Below are 15699 nucleotides of genomic sequence, written 5' to 3' on the forward strand. Positions count from 1 at the left end.
ATGTATCATTTACATACAATAAAATGCAACTTTTTCCATTGTAAAAGAAATGTGTTTCAGATACATGTGCGTTCCTGGCCTGAGCTCTTGGCTTCCTCATGCAGCCTGCAGACTTACTCACACATGAGGCTGCTCTGCTTTCCCAGGATGAAAGCCAGTGCTATGTGGAAGAGGCATGGGGCACAGGGTGCTAGAAAGGTTCTCCTCACTTAAGACATACTTGCAGGTGTGGGTCGATCTCAAATATGGTCTCTCCCCTCCTCATGTCAGTTATCAGCCAGGGGCCGCCAGCGCTGTGGACAAGGAAAGGCATATGATGGTAACAATGTCAGGGTCTAATGTGCTGGGCCTCCAGCCTGTTAGTTTGCTGCCCCAGGCCCAGAAACACAGGGGGATGGTTAGTGGTCAGACATCGTTAGGAAGAGAGCTGTCTTGTAGCCCTGATATGACAAATAAATCAGTGCTTTAAATGGCAACATAACAGAGGGTGGAAGGGGAGGCACTCATGGGGTGGAAAAGGAACCCCCTCAGGCCCAGGGAACAACCCCACCTTGGAAAGTAGGGGGGTACTCACACAGGCACTGTCCGCAGCAGCTCCAGGATGCCCTGCCCATTCCACTGCTGGGCTGCATGCAGCTCCTCAGTGCACACGCCAACAATCTGAGGCCCAGGGACAAGAGGCCCTGTGTGCCAATGGTCCATTCCCACCCCTCCAGAGGTCAACCACCCAAGTTCTCTCAGCGTCACTTCAGGTGCAGGGACCACAGGAAGGATTCTGTACCAAGAGACTAGTGTGTCCTAATTGGACACTTTTCTCAGGAAGGAATAGCTGCCTGGCTAGGAGACGGATGGATCCAGACAGGGCACTGAAGGGTGAACTTGCCCAAATGTAAAGGGATGTTTGTTTTTGGCTGAAGCAACATACAGCTCTGGATGCAAGAGACAGGACTTGGGCCAATTCAGGATGGATCCCTAGGCCATGTCTCTGGAAGTAGGGCCAGTCCAGGGAGACATTTCAGCCTTGTCTAGTGTCATGGGGAATATAAAAGAGAACATTTTGTGATTCTTTAAGCTGGGAACTACAACCAAACGGGCTCACCAACTTATAGGAAAGCTCCCTTTCCTTATCAAGGACTGAGCCTTTGTGTAAATCTCAAGGAAATCAATGAATATAGACTCTATCATGACCAGAAGCACACAGGCTCCTGCTGGGGCGGATGCTCATCTGGTAAGGGCAGGTGCATCTCAGAGCTGGCTTCTTGCTGTGCTGATACTGTCTAGGTCTTTAAGAGTTCACCAAAACATTCTTCCTGCTACCTCCTTCTCAGCTGTAGCCATTTTCTCCCACCAAACAGACCCTTTCCTTTTCTCTCACTGCAGGAGATTAAATCAGACCACCTGGATCTACCTGTAAGTCACTGGAGGATATTGAAAGTAAGAGAAACCTCCAGTCCTTTCTCTCCCCTCCCAAAGAGCTCTTGTTCTGTCAGGACTTGTCCTACAGGGACGTCTCCAGCAGCATCCAATCCCCATCTCACCTGGAGGAAGGTAACAACTCCAAAGGGTGTCTGCACAGGCTGCATCTGTGGGTCCTCTGTCAGCAGCATGTGCTGAATTCTTGACTCACTGTTATCCAAAGGGCTGTGCCAAGACACGTGGTCACCGCTGCAGAAGGTATTCTCTGTGGGAGAGACAGGAGGAAATTCAGGGCTTGGAAAACTCAATGATGATCCCGGCCTGGAATGGGATGAGATCTGAGAAGCCAGCCTTCTTCAACTTCCCCCTGTGGGGAGGGAAAATATTCACTCTGGACGAGAGTGAAGAGTTTGTGGGGTTTTCCCACCAAAAAACCCCCTTAAATGTACCACCGCTTGCCAGTTCTGTCCGCCTTCAGAGGACAAGGACGGGCAGCTAGTGTGGATGTTCACTGGGCCTGGAAGTCCACAGACGTCTGCTATCTATTTCACTTCCACCCTCACTCGTGGAAGGGATACACGTGGATAGACCCAATTGGATCTGCCATGAAAGTACAAAGCGCTTTGCTGTGGAGCTGCCCGGCCAGAAGTCCACAGGGAGGCTGGAGGCCGGTGAAAGCCCTTCATCCTGGGAGGACAACCAGGATTTCTGTGCTGCTGAAATAGCATTCAGAAGGGAATGCCCAACATCGGGAGCTTTGAGTTCTGGCACCAGTTTCCCACAGGTAGACAGATGTAGGGCCTTCTGAGGAATACTGGAGGTTTTAAGGAAGTGGGGGTCTGGAGAGTGCCCCAGAGATTCCAGCTTGGAAAGAAGGCTATTTCCATGAGAACTCGGGCATTGTACCAGCCTGCTGGAGAAATACACGCATACACGGCTGCCTCACAGTGTTAGCACCGCACATAGCACAGGCCCATTGCTATTTTGAAAAAAGAAAAAAAAATCTTGTTTAAGGTAGCATAACCCATACCTTTTCAATCTGTACACAGAAGAGATTATTCGGGAAGCAGGGCTTTATGAGGAGGAATGTGGCATCAAGATTGGAGGTAGACTCATTAACAACCTACGATATGCAGATGACACAATCTTGCTTGCTGAAACTGAAGAAGACCTGAAACACTTGCTGCAAAAGTCAAGGACTGTACAGTCAAAGACTTCAATATGGATTGAAGCTCAACATCAAGAAGACAAAAATTCTCACCACTGGGCCAATTGGCAGCACCATATTAGATGGAGAAGAGATTAAGGTTGTTAGCAATTACAACTTGCTCGGATCCACAATCAACACTCTTAACACCAGCAGTCAGGAAATCAAAAGACGAATTGCATTGAGAAAATGTGCTGTCAGGGACCTCTCCAGAGTGCTGAGAAGCAATGATGTCAGTCTAGATACAAAGGTGTGCCTAATCCAGGCCATGGTATTCTCAATTACTTGTTATGCTTCAAAGAGTTGGACAATTACTAAGGATGACAGAAGAATAGATGCCTTTGAGCTGTGGTGCTGGAGAAGCGTCTTGAACATGGACTGCCAAGAAAACAAATAGGTTTGTCTTGGAGAGGATGAAGCCAAGTATCTCCTTGGAAGCTAGGATTCTGAAGCTCCGCCTCACCTATTTTGAGCATGTGGCCAGGAAAGATCAATCCTTGGAGAAGGACATCATGCTTGGAAGGGTGGATGGTCAGTGCAGAAGAGGAAGACCCTGGATGAGACGGATTGATACAGTAACTGAGGCAATGGGGGTTGGTGCGTCAGAATTAGCGAGACTGGCTTAGGACAGGGAAGGGTTCAGAGCTGCTGTACACAGGGGTTGCTATACATCACAGGCGACTCAATGGCACATAACAACAATAACATACTGTGACAGTTTTGGAAGCAGGAGTGGCATCCACTTCCTAAATACTATGCCTCTGGAAACTCTATGAACTTTCATAAATGTCAATAGTTGTAGAGGGGCTTCAGGACTTTTGTTCATAGGGTCGCTATGAGTCGAGCTTGACTCGAAGGCAATCAATAACAACAACAATCCTAAGAAGCAACCCCCTCTTTTATAACCTAAGTAGTGTTAGGGAGCTCTGGTGGCCTAGTGGTAAGAGGTTGAGCTACAATCCCAAGGCACATGGTTTGGATCCATCAGCTGCTCCACAGGAGAAGGATGGGCAATCTCCTCTCACGTGCTTAACTGCCTCTGAAAACTCACTGGAGGGTGAGCCATGAGTTGGTTCTGACTCAATGACAAACAACAACAAATAGTATTAAGTTTCCCATCATCATCCCTGGTATTTTCCAAAAATATTTTTACCAGCCTTTGTGTTTCTACAGGTTCCTTTCTTTCCCTCCTCCTGCCCCTCTCCCCAACTCAAACGACAGCATTCTAGTTTTTACATTTCACTTAGCTATCCTGGAGATGATTAGCACATGAGAGCTGTCTCATTTCCTAAATGGCCATGGCTGAGGCATCTTCATTCTTTTAGCCATATTTAAGGACAGTCAGGAAAAAAAGAAAGACAAGAGTAGGGAGGTCTGCAAGAGCTTTCACTCTCCCTTGCCTCGATTTGAGGGAAAACACCCTCATAAGACAGGTTAAATTACACAACCATCTTTCCCACCCACAGCATGGGCTCAGGCTGTTAGTTCTCCGCCTCGAAAGCATCTATTCAGGAAATAAGAAGGAAAGCTAGTTGCTTCTTCCATGACACACAGTACTAGTAATAGAGGAGAGAAGGCAAGTTTTAGGCAGAAGCAACGAAAACTGTCAAATTTTCCATCTCTTGGTGAGCACAATATCCCCAGAATTAGTCTCCTTCTACGGAAGCATGTGTTTACAAGCAGTTTACATGCCCTACAAGTAAGAAAATGAACCATAGGTAAAAACATTGATTTAACAATTAAAAAACTTGTCACAAAGAAAAGCTCATGCCTAGATGACTTCACTGTTGAATTCTATGAAGCATCCTAAAAAAGAATTAGTACCAATTCTTTACAAACTCTCTCCAAAAAGAGAGAACTCAAGCGATAGCAAAATCAGACAAAGATAACACAAGAAAACTATAGACCAATAGCCCTTCTATAGGTCCCATACAGACAAAAGACCATGTCCTGCTGCTATTCCTAAAGTTTTCGCTGGCCAAGTATTTAGGAAACAAGACCTCCAGTACCCCTTTCTAGTCTGTCTTCACCTGGAAGCTCTGTGAAACCTGTCCATCTTGCGGCAACCACTATGGAAGGCTATATGGCACTTTCTCAAAAAGTTGGAAATAGAAATACCATCTGACCCAGCAATTCCACTACTGGGAATATACCCTAAAGAAACCAGAACTGCCACCCAAGCAGATATAAGCACACCCATGTTTATAGCTGCTTTGTTCTCAACAGCAAAGAGTTGGAAACAACCCAAGTGCCCATCAACAAATGGATAGAGCAGCTCTGGCATATTCACACAATGGAATACTATGCTGCATTGAAAAAACAAATAACTAATGAAATAGTATATGAAATGGGTGACCCTGGAGAACATTATGCTGAGTGAAGTATCTCAGTCACAAAAGGACAAATACTACATAGTGCCACTGTTGTAAAACGGGACTGACATCAGGGTGAGGAGGAACCTAAGAAAAGAAGGGATACATAATGTATACTGCATTGAAATAGATGAGGGAGAGGACTGTTTAAAAGGAATATTGGATTAGGTACTATTTTCATGACAAGATTACAGAAAAAGAAATGCATAGTAAAGTGAACAGTGGACTTGGGGGGTATTTTATAACAATGAAAGAATATTTTTTTCTTTTCAAAGAGAAAAACAAACTGAGGGGAGGGGTGGACATGGAGGAAAATGTGCAACAATGAATGAATGGGGGGAAATTAAATGGGAAGAATATGCTGTGGAAAAAATAGATGTTGCATTATAAAAATATCATTAATTAAAAAAAGACTGGAAAAAGGAAAAGAAACCTGTCCACCCTCTGGTAACCCTGCTATTTGAAATACTAGTGGCAGACCTTTGAGCAACACAGTAACACAAAGCCACCACGGTATGATGCACACTACAGGAAGGAACACTGCGTCGGAGGAAGTCCAGCCAGAATGCTTCGGAGACTGAGGATAGTAAGACTTCTCTTACCTTCTCCAGATATTTTCTTAAAGGAGGTTCTTGGAGAAGTGTATCATGCTTGGTAAGTAGAGGGGGCAGAAAAGAGGAGGATCCTTGGTGAGATGGATTGGCAAAGTGGCTGTAACAGTAGGCTCAGAAACAGGAACAGTTCTGAGCCTGGTGTTGGAAAAGGAAGTGTTCTGTCCTGTTGAATTGGGGTCCTTTGTGAGTCGGAACTGGCTCAACAATACCAAACTTTGCATCACTATCCCAAACTTAGGAAATAGAAAAATCAGTGTTGTTTATCAAGCAATATCATTTGACAGCTTAAAAATAACACACTGTCCACCAGACGCTCTGCTGGAGAAGGAGGAACAATCTCCTCCTGTACCAGTCAGATCTGATTTGACGGTACACACACACACACACACACACACACACATGAAATAAAATTAAAAAAAAACACACACTGAAAAAAAATCTTATTAATTTCTAGCTGGTAACTGTTGCATACTTAACATCATTAAAGCTAAAAAGCTAAAATGAACAAGTATTAAAAGCTGTGAAAGATTTCCGTAGTCACATCAAATGGAGACCTGAAAAAAATGGGAAGGGAACTCTGGTGGCCTACTGGCAAGAAGCTGCACTGCAATGCCAGAAGTATTCAGTTCGAATCCACCAGATGCTCTGCTGGAGGAGGGGCAATCTCCTCTTGTACCAGATACAATTTGATGGTACACACACAAAAAATAATAAAATAAAGTAAAATAAAATTGAAAATTTCTTTAAGGAAAAAAATGGAGAGAAGTGGGTCATGCTACTGAATAGAAACGTTCATACTATCAAATAGTTCCCTCCCGCTAAAATTTTTGTCAGTTTTGGCAAACTTCTAAGCAGTTTCAATTTGCCTCTGCCACTAATTAGTTACAACCCTGGGCACTTGCCCAGTCACAAATTTTACATGCTTCCTAGGATGTAAGCAGGCAACAGCAAGTCTAATTTGTGTGCTTTACAGTGCTGCATGTTGTTATTCCTGTGCTGGAATATAGTACAAATACTTCAAACTGAAGCTCTTCACTTGAATACACAAAGTTTTGGAAAGCAGTCACTTTATCTGAAAACAGAAGCATTGGCCAGACTGCCTGTAACTAACAGCAATTGCCAGTAGGTGGCACTATTGCTCTTGGTTTAAAAGTAGGCTGTGTGCATAAACAACTCAAGCTGATCAAATGTTCAGTCTGTAGAAATATACCCCAACCCCGGCCGTGATAAAGGCTGGAAACAAGACAAAAGAGGAAGTTTTGGAGGTATGACCTTTTATTGATAAAAATTGGCAATGTTTTAAAAATACTGTAGCAATTCAAACTTTTAAAGTTGTTCTTATGTACCTAAAGTTAGAACTGACTCATGGCTGACCCTTCAATGGGTTCTAAGATGCAGTAAATTGGATGAGAAGAGGTTGTCCATCTTTCTCTGGCAAAGCAGCTGGTAGATTCGAACTCTGTGCCTTTGGGTTGGCAGTGCAGCTTCTTACCACTAAGCCATCAGAAATCTCCTATTTAAGCGGAGTAAGAATTATCAAAAGACACTTTAAACACACCCCCCACACACACACTCCCTCCTATTATCATCCACACCCCCTCCCTATTATCATCTAGTTGATTCTGACTCTCACTGACTCTTCATCAGATTTCCAAGCCTGTAAATCTTTACAGGATACAAGCAGGAGAATGTCCATTCTCTCACAGAGAAGCTGCTGGTTTCAAACTGTCAACCTTCTGGTTGCATCCTGTTATGTTATGTACTCTGTCATCAGGATCCTTAAAAGATACTTACAGAAGGCATAATTTCAGTTGTTGTTGTTTGCCATCAAGTCGATTACGACCCATAGCGACCCTAACAAAAGGCCTGAAGTTTTTCTAGAACTCTCGACATTTATCAAAGTTCATAGTTTCCAGAGGCATGTTGTTTAGGAAGTGGATGCCACTCCTGCTTAATTTATGAAACTGGGCAAGGGAGACCCTAAAGGTAAGAAAATGGATCAGTCCAAGTCACTGCTGTAGGAACAACACATGTTAGCAAGGTTTTACAGAGTTAAAGGGGGTGGGAGAAGGGAAAACCTAAGTTATCACAGAAAGGCTTAGAGAACTCATGCTAACAGAACCTTCCAGGAAGGGACTGGCAGAACCTTCTCCAGATCTGCCAGGTTGGGGCACTAGACTTTTTAGCTCTGCTGTGGGCAAGAAATGGTCTTTTTCCACAATGAAAGGGCCTTGGTCACAGTTTTCAAGCCTGGGACAAAGCCACAAAGGGCCCATTCTTGAGTCCGGTCTGGTCTTTATGCCCTGGACGCTTGGCCCATTCTGTGTTGAGCCATCTCAGGTCTCTGCACTCAGGCCCCAGCGACTTCCTGGGGAAGGGGTTTTCAAATGCTAATAACCCCTCAGATTGGAGGCCCAGCTGTCCACCAGTCCAGTGGTTAGAGGAGCTTGCGGGCTCACACTCTGAGCATGCTCACTCTCCCTGCACTCTCTCCCTGAAGCATCAAGAAATGGGAATACAAATCCTCGGGACTCTAACTCAAAAGTGGCAGTACAGAGGTCTGTCTGCTTGTGTGTCTGGAGGAAGCTATGCCAGGGGAGGCCTAGATGGCTGCTCTCTCCCCTCCTCCTCTGAGCTTTGCCCCTGTGGGCAAAAAACTAGGTCTGGCTTTGTGTGTTTGGTTTTTCAAAAAGCTTGAGCAGTTAAGGTGCTCTGGGGGCAAATCCACAGCACCTTGTGTTGCTCACCCAAAAGCTGGGCCTCTCTAGCAGTTTGAATCCATTAGTTGCCCTCAAAGAGAAAGATGGGCAATCTCTTCCCCTTAGGATTCACAGCCTTGGAAACCCGAGGGAGGGTCACTATGAACTGGAGCCAGCTCAACGGCATGAATTTGAATGGGTTTTTCTGTTTTGTTCTTTCTAAAAGGAGCTCAGACTGCTCAGTGGCAAAGGTAAGGTCAGAGGTTCAAACCCAGTAGCTGCTTCACGGAAGAAAGATGTGGCAGTCTGCTTCTGTAAAGATCACATCACTGGAAACTCGCTGGGGCACCTTCCTCTGTCCTACAGACTTGCTATGACCAAGTATTCTATTCCCTGGCAACAGGCCTGGATTTGGGTTTTTTTCTTCCCCTTTTTTCTTTTTTTATGGTTGTTGTTTTTCTAGTAGGAAGGAGGCTTGGTACTGCCATGATGTATATTCACGGAGTATGCACAGTCATTAAGGTCCTGGTGAACGGGGGACCCTGGGTCTTGGGACACTATTTTTGGAGCTTCCAGGATCTGTCAGAGCATCCCTGGGGAGACGGAAACCCCCCAGGAGGACCCTTCTCAGACCTTGCCTGAGGGACCTCACTGCTCACGTCCTTTCTGGCTCTAATGAGTAGATAGCTATAAGCACAGGTAATAGTCTATGATCTTCTCTAGAGAATTAACGAACCCACAGAAGCAGACAGCCACTCAGAGCTGGATGTTAAGGAAAGGCTGCAAGCCAGCTGACAAAGGAGGAGAGACTTCTAGCCCAGGAGATCAGGGAGAGAGAAAGGTCAGGAGAGAAGGAGGAACAGAGGGAAGACCAGCTGGTCTAAAATACAGGGAGTTGAACAGATCACTTGGCCCAAGGCTGCTCCTCAGTTACTTGGCCTCAGGTAGCCAGGGATGTCTTGACTGGCAAGGTCAGGATGGCTGGGGCTGAGGTCTGACCTAATTAATTCTGGGAGACTGGGGTCTGAGAAAGAATTTCCACCATGGAAGTGGCCAGTGATGAAGAACAGAAGCAGGAAGGTGGCACTGGATTCCTGCTGATCCTGGTCTTGCAGTTAGTGATAAAGGTAACTTTTGCCCAACTCAGCCCTCTTACAAGGCAGTTCTCACAGCTACAGCTCTGAAGTACCACGAGAAATATTTCCTTTCCATGAGAAACTTCCTCCCACTATCAGAGTCCATCACAGGAAACGGAAGAGAAAGCTACGTGTTTAGCAAATGCACTAGAGGAGAAAACCACTCCAGGGTGGCAAAAACAGTACTTTTATTTTAAAGTCTAGTTACAGTCCTGCTCCTTGCTTACTTCAGAGAAAGGTTCCATTTCTTTAAACCTTCATTTTCTAATAACAAACAACTCCCTTTTGATTAGAAAAAAGGATCCTTAAAAGCTGAGGCTGTGCCATATATAAATTCTAACTTGCCTTTAGAATGGCCACCCTATCCCTCAAACATGCAACTTTGGTTGCGCTATTTTTTAAGTTAGACTGTCCGGATCTAACAAATTAGCAAAATCAAGGAGAATGGGTTGCAGAATAAATAGCTATTGTTTGCAAAATAATTAATGCTGCCTTTGAAAGAATGCTGAGAGACAAAACCATTCTTTAACAGTTCTTAATTTATCACAACTCTAAAATAAGTGTCTCTATTCCTTGTGAAAGTACAGTCATGGTGACGTTCTAACTAGTAGCTCCGAAAGAAACACCCCAATGGCCACCAGCAGCCAGAATCTGTGCACTGGGTCGGGGAGAAAGGGTTGAGAATCCAACCGCTGCCCCTCACCCTCTGGCCTAGAAGCTTCTGTGGGAGCCACAGGGGGATGGCTGGTTGAGCTGGGGTCAGTGAAGGACTCCTCCGAGATTAGATGTTGTAGTTGCGTGCCATTGAGTTGGAACCGAGCCACTGCTGACCCTCCAGATAGCCTCTTCAAGTCACCTGGAGGCCTACTGCCCCAAAATACATTTATGGGGACAGAATCGTACATGTCTAGGAAGCCACACGATGCCCCACCCAGAGAAGTGGCATTTTCAAAGTTTAAGTCAATCCTGTTGGCCTCTCCTAGCCTGTCCTCTGCCCCCACTGGTCCTTCACTGAAGCCTCCTCTAGTTTCTAAACCCTAGGTGTTTTCTCCTTGATCTATACCAAGTTGGTAGCAGAGAGGATGGGGAGGTATGTGGACAGTCTATTTATTTCTTGATATGGTCCAGAAATATCTAAAGCCTACAGAATGTCAGCAAGAACCAATAAAGTTTCAGAAGCTCACAGTTACAGGGCAGCCTGATGTCACTGTCACAGATTGCATTTCTGGAGCTCTTAACACACCCATGAGATATTAGCTTCATTTGAAGGCATGTCATGCAGGCATTTGGACAGAAGGCACTGCCTCTGCTGTGCCAACACCTGGGCCAACCCCACCCTCACCTGACAACCACCACCACCAAACAGGGAAGCAGGCCCTCTTCCCCTGGCACAGATCTGTGGTAACAGCAAATCTCCCTTCTCCCGGGTTCCTTGTGAGTCAGGCAAAGCACTTGAGTGGGCACTTCAGAAAGGGTCTGCATTTCCCCACCTGCCTGGCTCTCCCCCCTCCAGGGAGCCAACGCTGAATTCAGTCTGGATTGAAAGCAATGATATAAGCACATTACATAGATGTGAAAGTCAAGTATGCCCTGGCAATGGCCCTTGAATGCTAGATCTGGCAAAAAGAACACAACAGGAGAGTACTCAAAACTCAGAAACTTCCATGGGCACAAAATGGCAGCATTTGGCTTCCTAGTCTGTCACACACATGTGCATCAGGATAGATGTTAGTAGAGAAATGACATCCCTGGATTACATAACAGACCTGCTTCAAGTTTTCAACAGGACTCCCTCCAAAGGGCCAGGCTAGAGTAAACAAACAAGAGCAAGGTATGTTGTTGTTACATACCGCTGAATTGGAACCAACGCACAGCTGACACTCCAGCGGATTTCCAGAGGCTGTAAACTGCACAGGAGGAGACTGCCTTCCTTTCTCCCTCAGAACAGCTGGTGCATTCAAACCAAATGCCTTGAGGTTAGCAGTGCAACTCCTTACCACAGCTCCTCTAAAGCAACCTATTGTTGTTGTTAGGTGCCATCGAGTCAAATACAACTCACAGCGACTCTATGAACAACAGATCTGTACCCTGACCTCTCGTGTGCCATCCGCATCATCTCTGACACATGACAGCCCAATGCTACAGTGTCTGTGTCAATGCATTTCACTAAGTGTCTCCTCTCAGCAAGCTACAGAAGGATAAAAACCAAAACAGACTTTCCAAATGGTGTGGTTAATGAGCTCATGTGACTAAAAGGCCAAATTCATCTGCTGATAGCTGGAATGATAGTGTGGACCAACTGTGAAGTTCTTCTAACCTGGCAAAGTGGTAGAAGCAAGAATAAGAATAAACCACTTGCCACCCCCCACAACAAACCTCGCCCTAGTCATTTTTGAAGAGTTCTAAATGCTGTTGTTTCATGATTTAAAAAGTTCAAATAAGTGTTTGATTAGAAAACTCTGCTCAGCCAGTTCTATCTGATATTTGGCTAAATGTGGTTGCAAGACACCACAAGGGGGGAAATGGCTGTCTTGTCCCATTTGATTAAGTAAAGAAGTGCAAGAGCAGGCATGTTTACTCTTAGACACCCAAAGGAAATGTAAAGGATAGTCCTTCTAGGTTTCGCCTAGAATCAAAGGAATCACAGAGGATTAGAAAACTAGTTAAAGGAGACTCGGAATTGTTTCCCTATGTATTTGCTCAAAAACCTCTGGCCCCCCAGCTTCCTTCCTCTCCCCTCAAAGCCAGAGTCTTATGAAAGCAAGTTGTGATGGGGAAGGAATACCCCCTTTTTTTTTAATACCCCTTTTCTTTCTTTTTTTATTTTTCATTTCAATGAACATCTACAGAGATTTTGGAATTCCATTCATTCATTGTTGCACCCCTCTCCCTGCCCCCCCCACCTCCCTGAATACCCCTTTTCTAAGCAGAGAAGCCCAGCAAACTGGACTACAAGAGAGAAGAGGCTGGCTGGGTGTTGGAGACCCTGGGGCCTGCAAGTGAACACGAGTCTCTGGAGACTACAGAAGAACCAGCCTCATTCCCTGCAAGGCCAGGGTGAGTACCTTTACTGCACATGGCTCAGCAGGGTTTTACCTGGTCACTGCCTTCAGCCAGTTCACCTTGCTTCCCCAGCCACCAGTCACAGTCCATCTACTCACTCACCACGCCCTCCGTGAAGAACACAGATCCTGCCTAGCTCGGCATCTGCAGAGTGCACTAGCCCTGTGCTAGCAAGCACTTTCACTACTCCTTTTAAGCAGTTCCGTCTGTTTAGACACCTGTCAGTCTCAGAAAGAAAAATTATTCTGCCCAGACGCTTATCATTGTACAAAACCTGCCTTGCTTTTTTCTCACTCAAGGCCTACTGTAACCAGCACAGAGTGGCCACTGCTTCTTCCTGGTCCAACCCCAAACTCCTTTGTTCTTAAAGTCTGAGAAACTGAGGGGATTTTAAACTTGTAATTCCTACACACATTTCAGTCAAAGAACACCAGGAGAGCCTTTGAAGCTTTAGAAATCAATTTTAATTTTTGAGTGTGCGTGTACTGTCGAATTGGATCTGACTGGTACAGGAGGAGATTGTTCCTCTTTCTCCAGCAGAGCATCTGGTGGATTCGAACCGTGAGCCTCTGGGATTGCAGTGCAGCTTCTTGCCACTAGGCCACCAGAGCTCCTTGAAGCTTTAGAAATCAAGAACATACCTCTATTCTGTTCATCTTTTTCTTGAAGAGACTGGTTAAATCTACAGTGAGAATCCACTCAGTTGTCAGGGACACGTAAACTGGCAAAGTCATTCTGGAGAGTCACCTGACAGAACCTATTAATTTAAAGGACGCTTCCCATTGACTTAATCTTTCTGCTTCTTTGTATCTACTCTAAAACATGTTCACAAGGAGGAACAAGGATGCTCACAGTTCTTAACAGAGGGAAAATGGGAACAGAGTAAAGTGTATCACTGGAGGAACTGACAAATCACGCAGCTGCACTAGGACATCACAGGCAGCAGGAAAGAGAATTTACAGTTTTATCTATGGACAGATTTCCAAGACATACTGTTAGTTGAAAAATTTAATTGCACAGCGTAGAACAACTGTAATGACATTAAAAGAAGGCAAAAATGAAATGAAGTACACCACCACAACTTAAAACATATAAAACCATTTTCCTAGAAGAAGGTGAATATAAAGAAAAAAGCTAAGAAGCTCAACGATCCACCAATGAACAGATAAAGTGGTGCCCTGTATGGAGGGCCTGAGATAACACGGTCCAGGAGGACTTCAACTGTATCTACGGACACAGTATAGAATGCTATAGAAAGTGAATTTTTAGGCATTTTTATGTATTATTTGTATATAAACTTGGGCTCTGATCTGCAGAGGGAACTCCGTCAGCAGGTCTGTCTCAGATCACACCTTACCTTTCACTCATGAGAACGTGGTGGTGCAGCTTCGAGCAGCCTGGAATCCATTCCTGCCTCACAACTAAAACGTCACCAGCAGCACTTCCAACAGCTTAGCTTTTAAGTTCCTAAACAGATGCCCTGATGTCTCCTAAATTGACTAGACCACACACTTCAAACTGCTTATTTTCCTTTACTTTTCCTCTTCTCTGGCTGGTTATTGTCAGTTACATGCAAACAATCTTTTTTCTTGTAATTTTCATTAGGAGCTAGTTGTATTTCCATCATAATTGTGCATGGCTTCTTATGCGTACTTCCACTTCTCTTATTGCTTTGTGGCTTAAGATTAAGATGCACTGAAAACATCTAAAATCTAAGAACAAAAGCACATCTATAAATACAACCAGGAGGGCTATACACACCCGTTAATCCTATTTCTTAGGGATAGGTAGGGCTGATACATTTTTGCTCTGGAGTAAAGCTGCAACTGTATCTGTGAACATTCCCAAGTAAAACTTTGGCATAGCTCTTATTTTGCCTAAATTCTAAGAGGAAGGGTATCCTGCCCCTTTGCAGACAGACCCCACAGGGGTCTTGAAATATGGAGGGACATTCCACTCTAGAATAAAATCTTTCCCTTTGTTGTCATTTTTGTGTTTGCTCAGGGAGTGGGGACAGTTTATCCTTGGCACTTACAGACTAGGAAGATGCAGACAAAATAAGCATCTCTGTTTTTTCCTTTAGGAAAAAGGATGATGAGGACAGAATGTGGGTCTGGCACATTCTAAGAGAAGAGCCACGTCTGCCTTGGCCCTATGTACATAAAGAATTTGGTCTCCAATAAATATTAGAAGAGAAACCTTCTGGAGCTAGTCAAGGAGCAGTTAAAATAAAATCTTATCTCAAATTCAAGACTCATTCCAAAAACAATCTAATCTCATCTAGACTGAGTGCAAACATAACCAAGAGCGAACCATTCAAGGCAGGATGGTATGTAGCTCAGGGTTTTCACACCAATGTTCTCAGGAAGAAATTATTGCGAAGTGAGTCACTAGATTCAGTCTGGTGGCAGAGAAAACTGGATGAACCAACCAAACCAAACCAACAAACCTCAAATCCTTCCTCTCTGTCACCAACCACATCAAAACAGTAAGGAGAAAGGAACTTTTGAAGTATGGAGGTGGACTGACTAACTGGAGAATCCAGTTTCCAGGGAATTCATTCTCACTGTGATCCAGCAGAACTTGGCGGGACTACAAACTCATCACATAGTTTGCATTTCAAATCCCTCAAAAATTAATTTCTGATCTGAAACTACGGCTTTAAAGGACAAAACAAACAAACAAACAAACAACAACAACAAAACCACCCTTAATAACTTGAGAAATTTATGAATCAAACCAGAAAATATATGATGAACTCATACCTACATATCACTTAGCTTCAATAATTATCAACTCACAAGCAATCCTGATTCGTTTATAACTCCACTCACTTTTCTACCTTCTCCCCAAGAGGATTATTCAGAAGCAAATTCCAGACATCGTATTATGTCATCTAATCTCGAATATATTTTTTAAAATTTTATTTTATTTTAATTTAATTTTACTTTATTTTCTTGTTTGTGTGTGTGTACCTCAAATCAGATCAGACTGGTACAGGAGGAAATTGTTCCTCCTTTTTCAGCAGAGCATCTGGTGGATTTGAACCGTGAACCTCTGGGATTGCAGTGCAGCTTCTTGCCACTAGGCCACCAGAGCTCGCCTAACCTATACAATATCTTTTAAAAAACCTTAACTGTGACTACTAGTACATCTAAAAAAAAAATTATAGTAAGATACTATGGTAGTTTC

At 44.3% G+C, this 15699-nt stretch overlaps 1 protein-coding gene across 1 annotated transcript in view; it reads right to left on the minus strand.

Moving 5' to 3' along the window:
• SUFU (suppressor of fused homolog (Drosophila)) overlaps positions 1-15699 on the minus strand; it is a 112606-nt gene that overhangs the window by 36449 nt on the left and 60458 nt on the right. Inside the window, exons 4-6 of the mRNA XM_006879977.1 lie at positions 1539-1681; positions 575-660; positions 221-293 (exon numbers count right to left, since the gene is read on the minus strand). Of these exons, the coding sequence (XP_006880039.1) occupies positions 221-293; positions 575-660; positions 1539-1681 (302 nt within the window). The remainder of the gene's footprint in view (positions 1-220; positions 294-574; positions 661-1538; positions 1682-15699) is intronic.

This window comes from Elephantulus edwardii, unplaced genomic scaffold (assembly GCF_000299155.1).
Source record: "Elephantulus edwardii isolate Elephantulus edwardi_28Jun2011 unplaced genomic scaffold, EleEdw1.0 scaffold00006, whole genome shotgun sequence".
In the NCBI taxonomy this organism is placed as follows: Eukaryota; Metazoa; Chordata; class Mammalia; order Macroscelidea; family Macroscelididae; genus Elephantulus; species Elephantulus edwardii.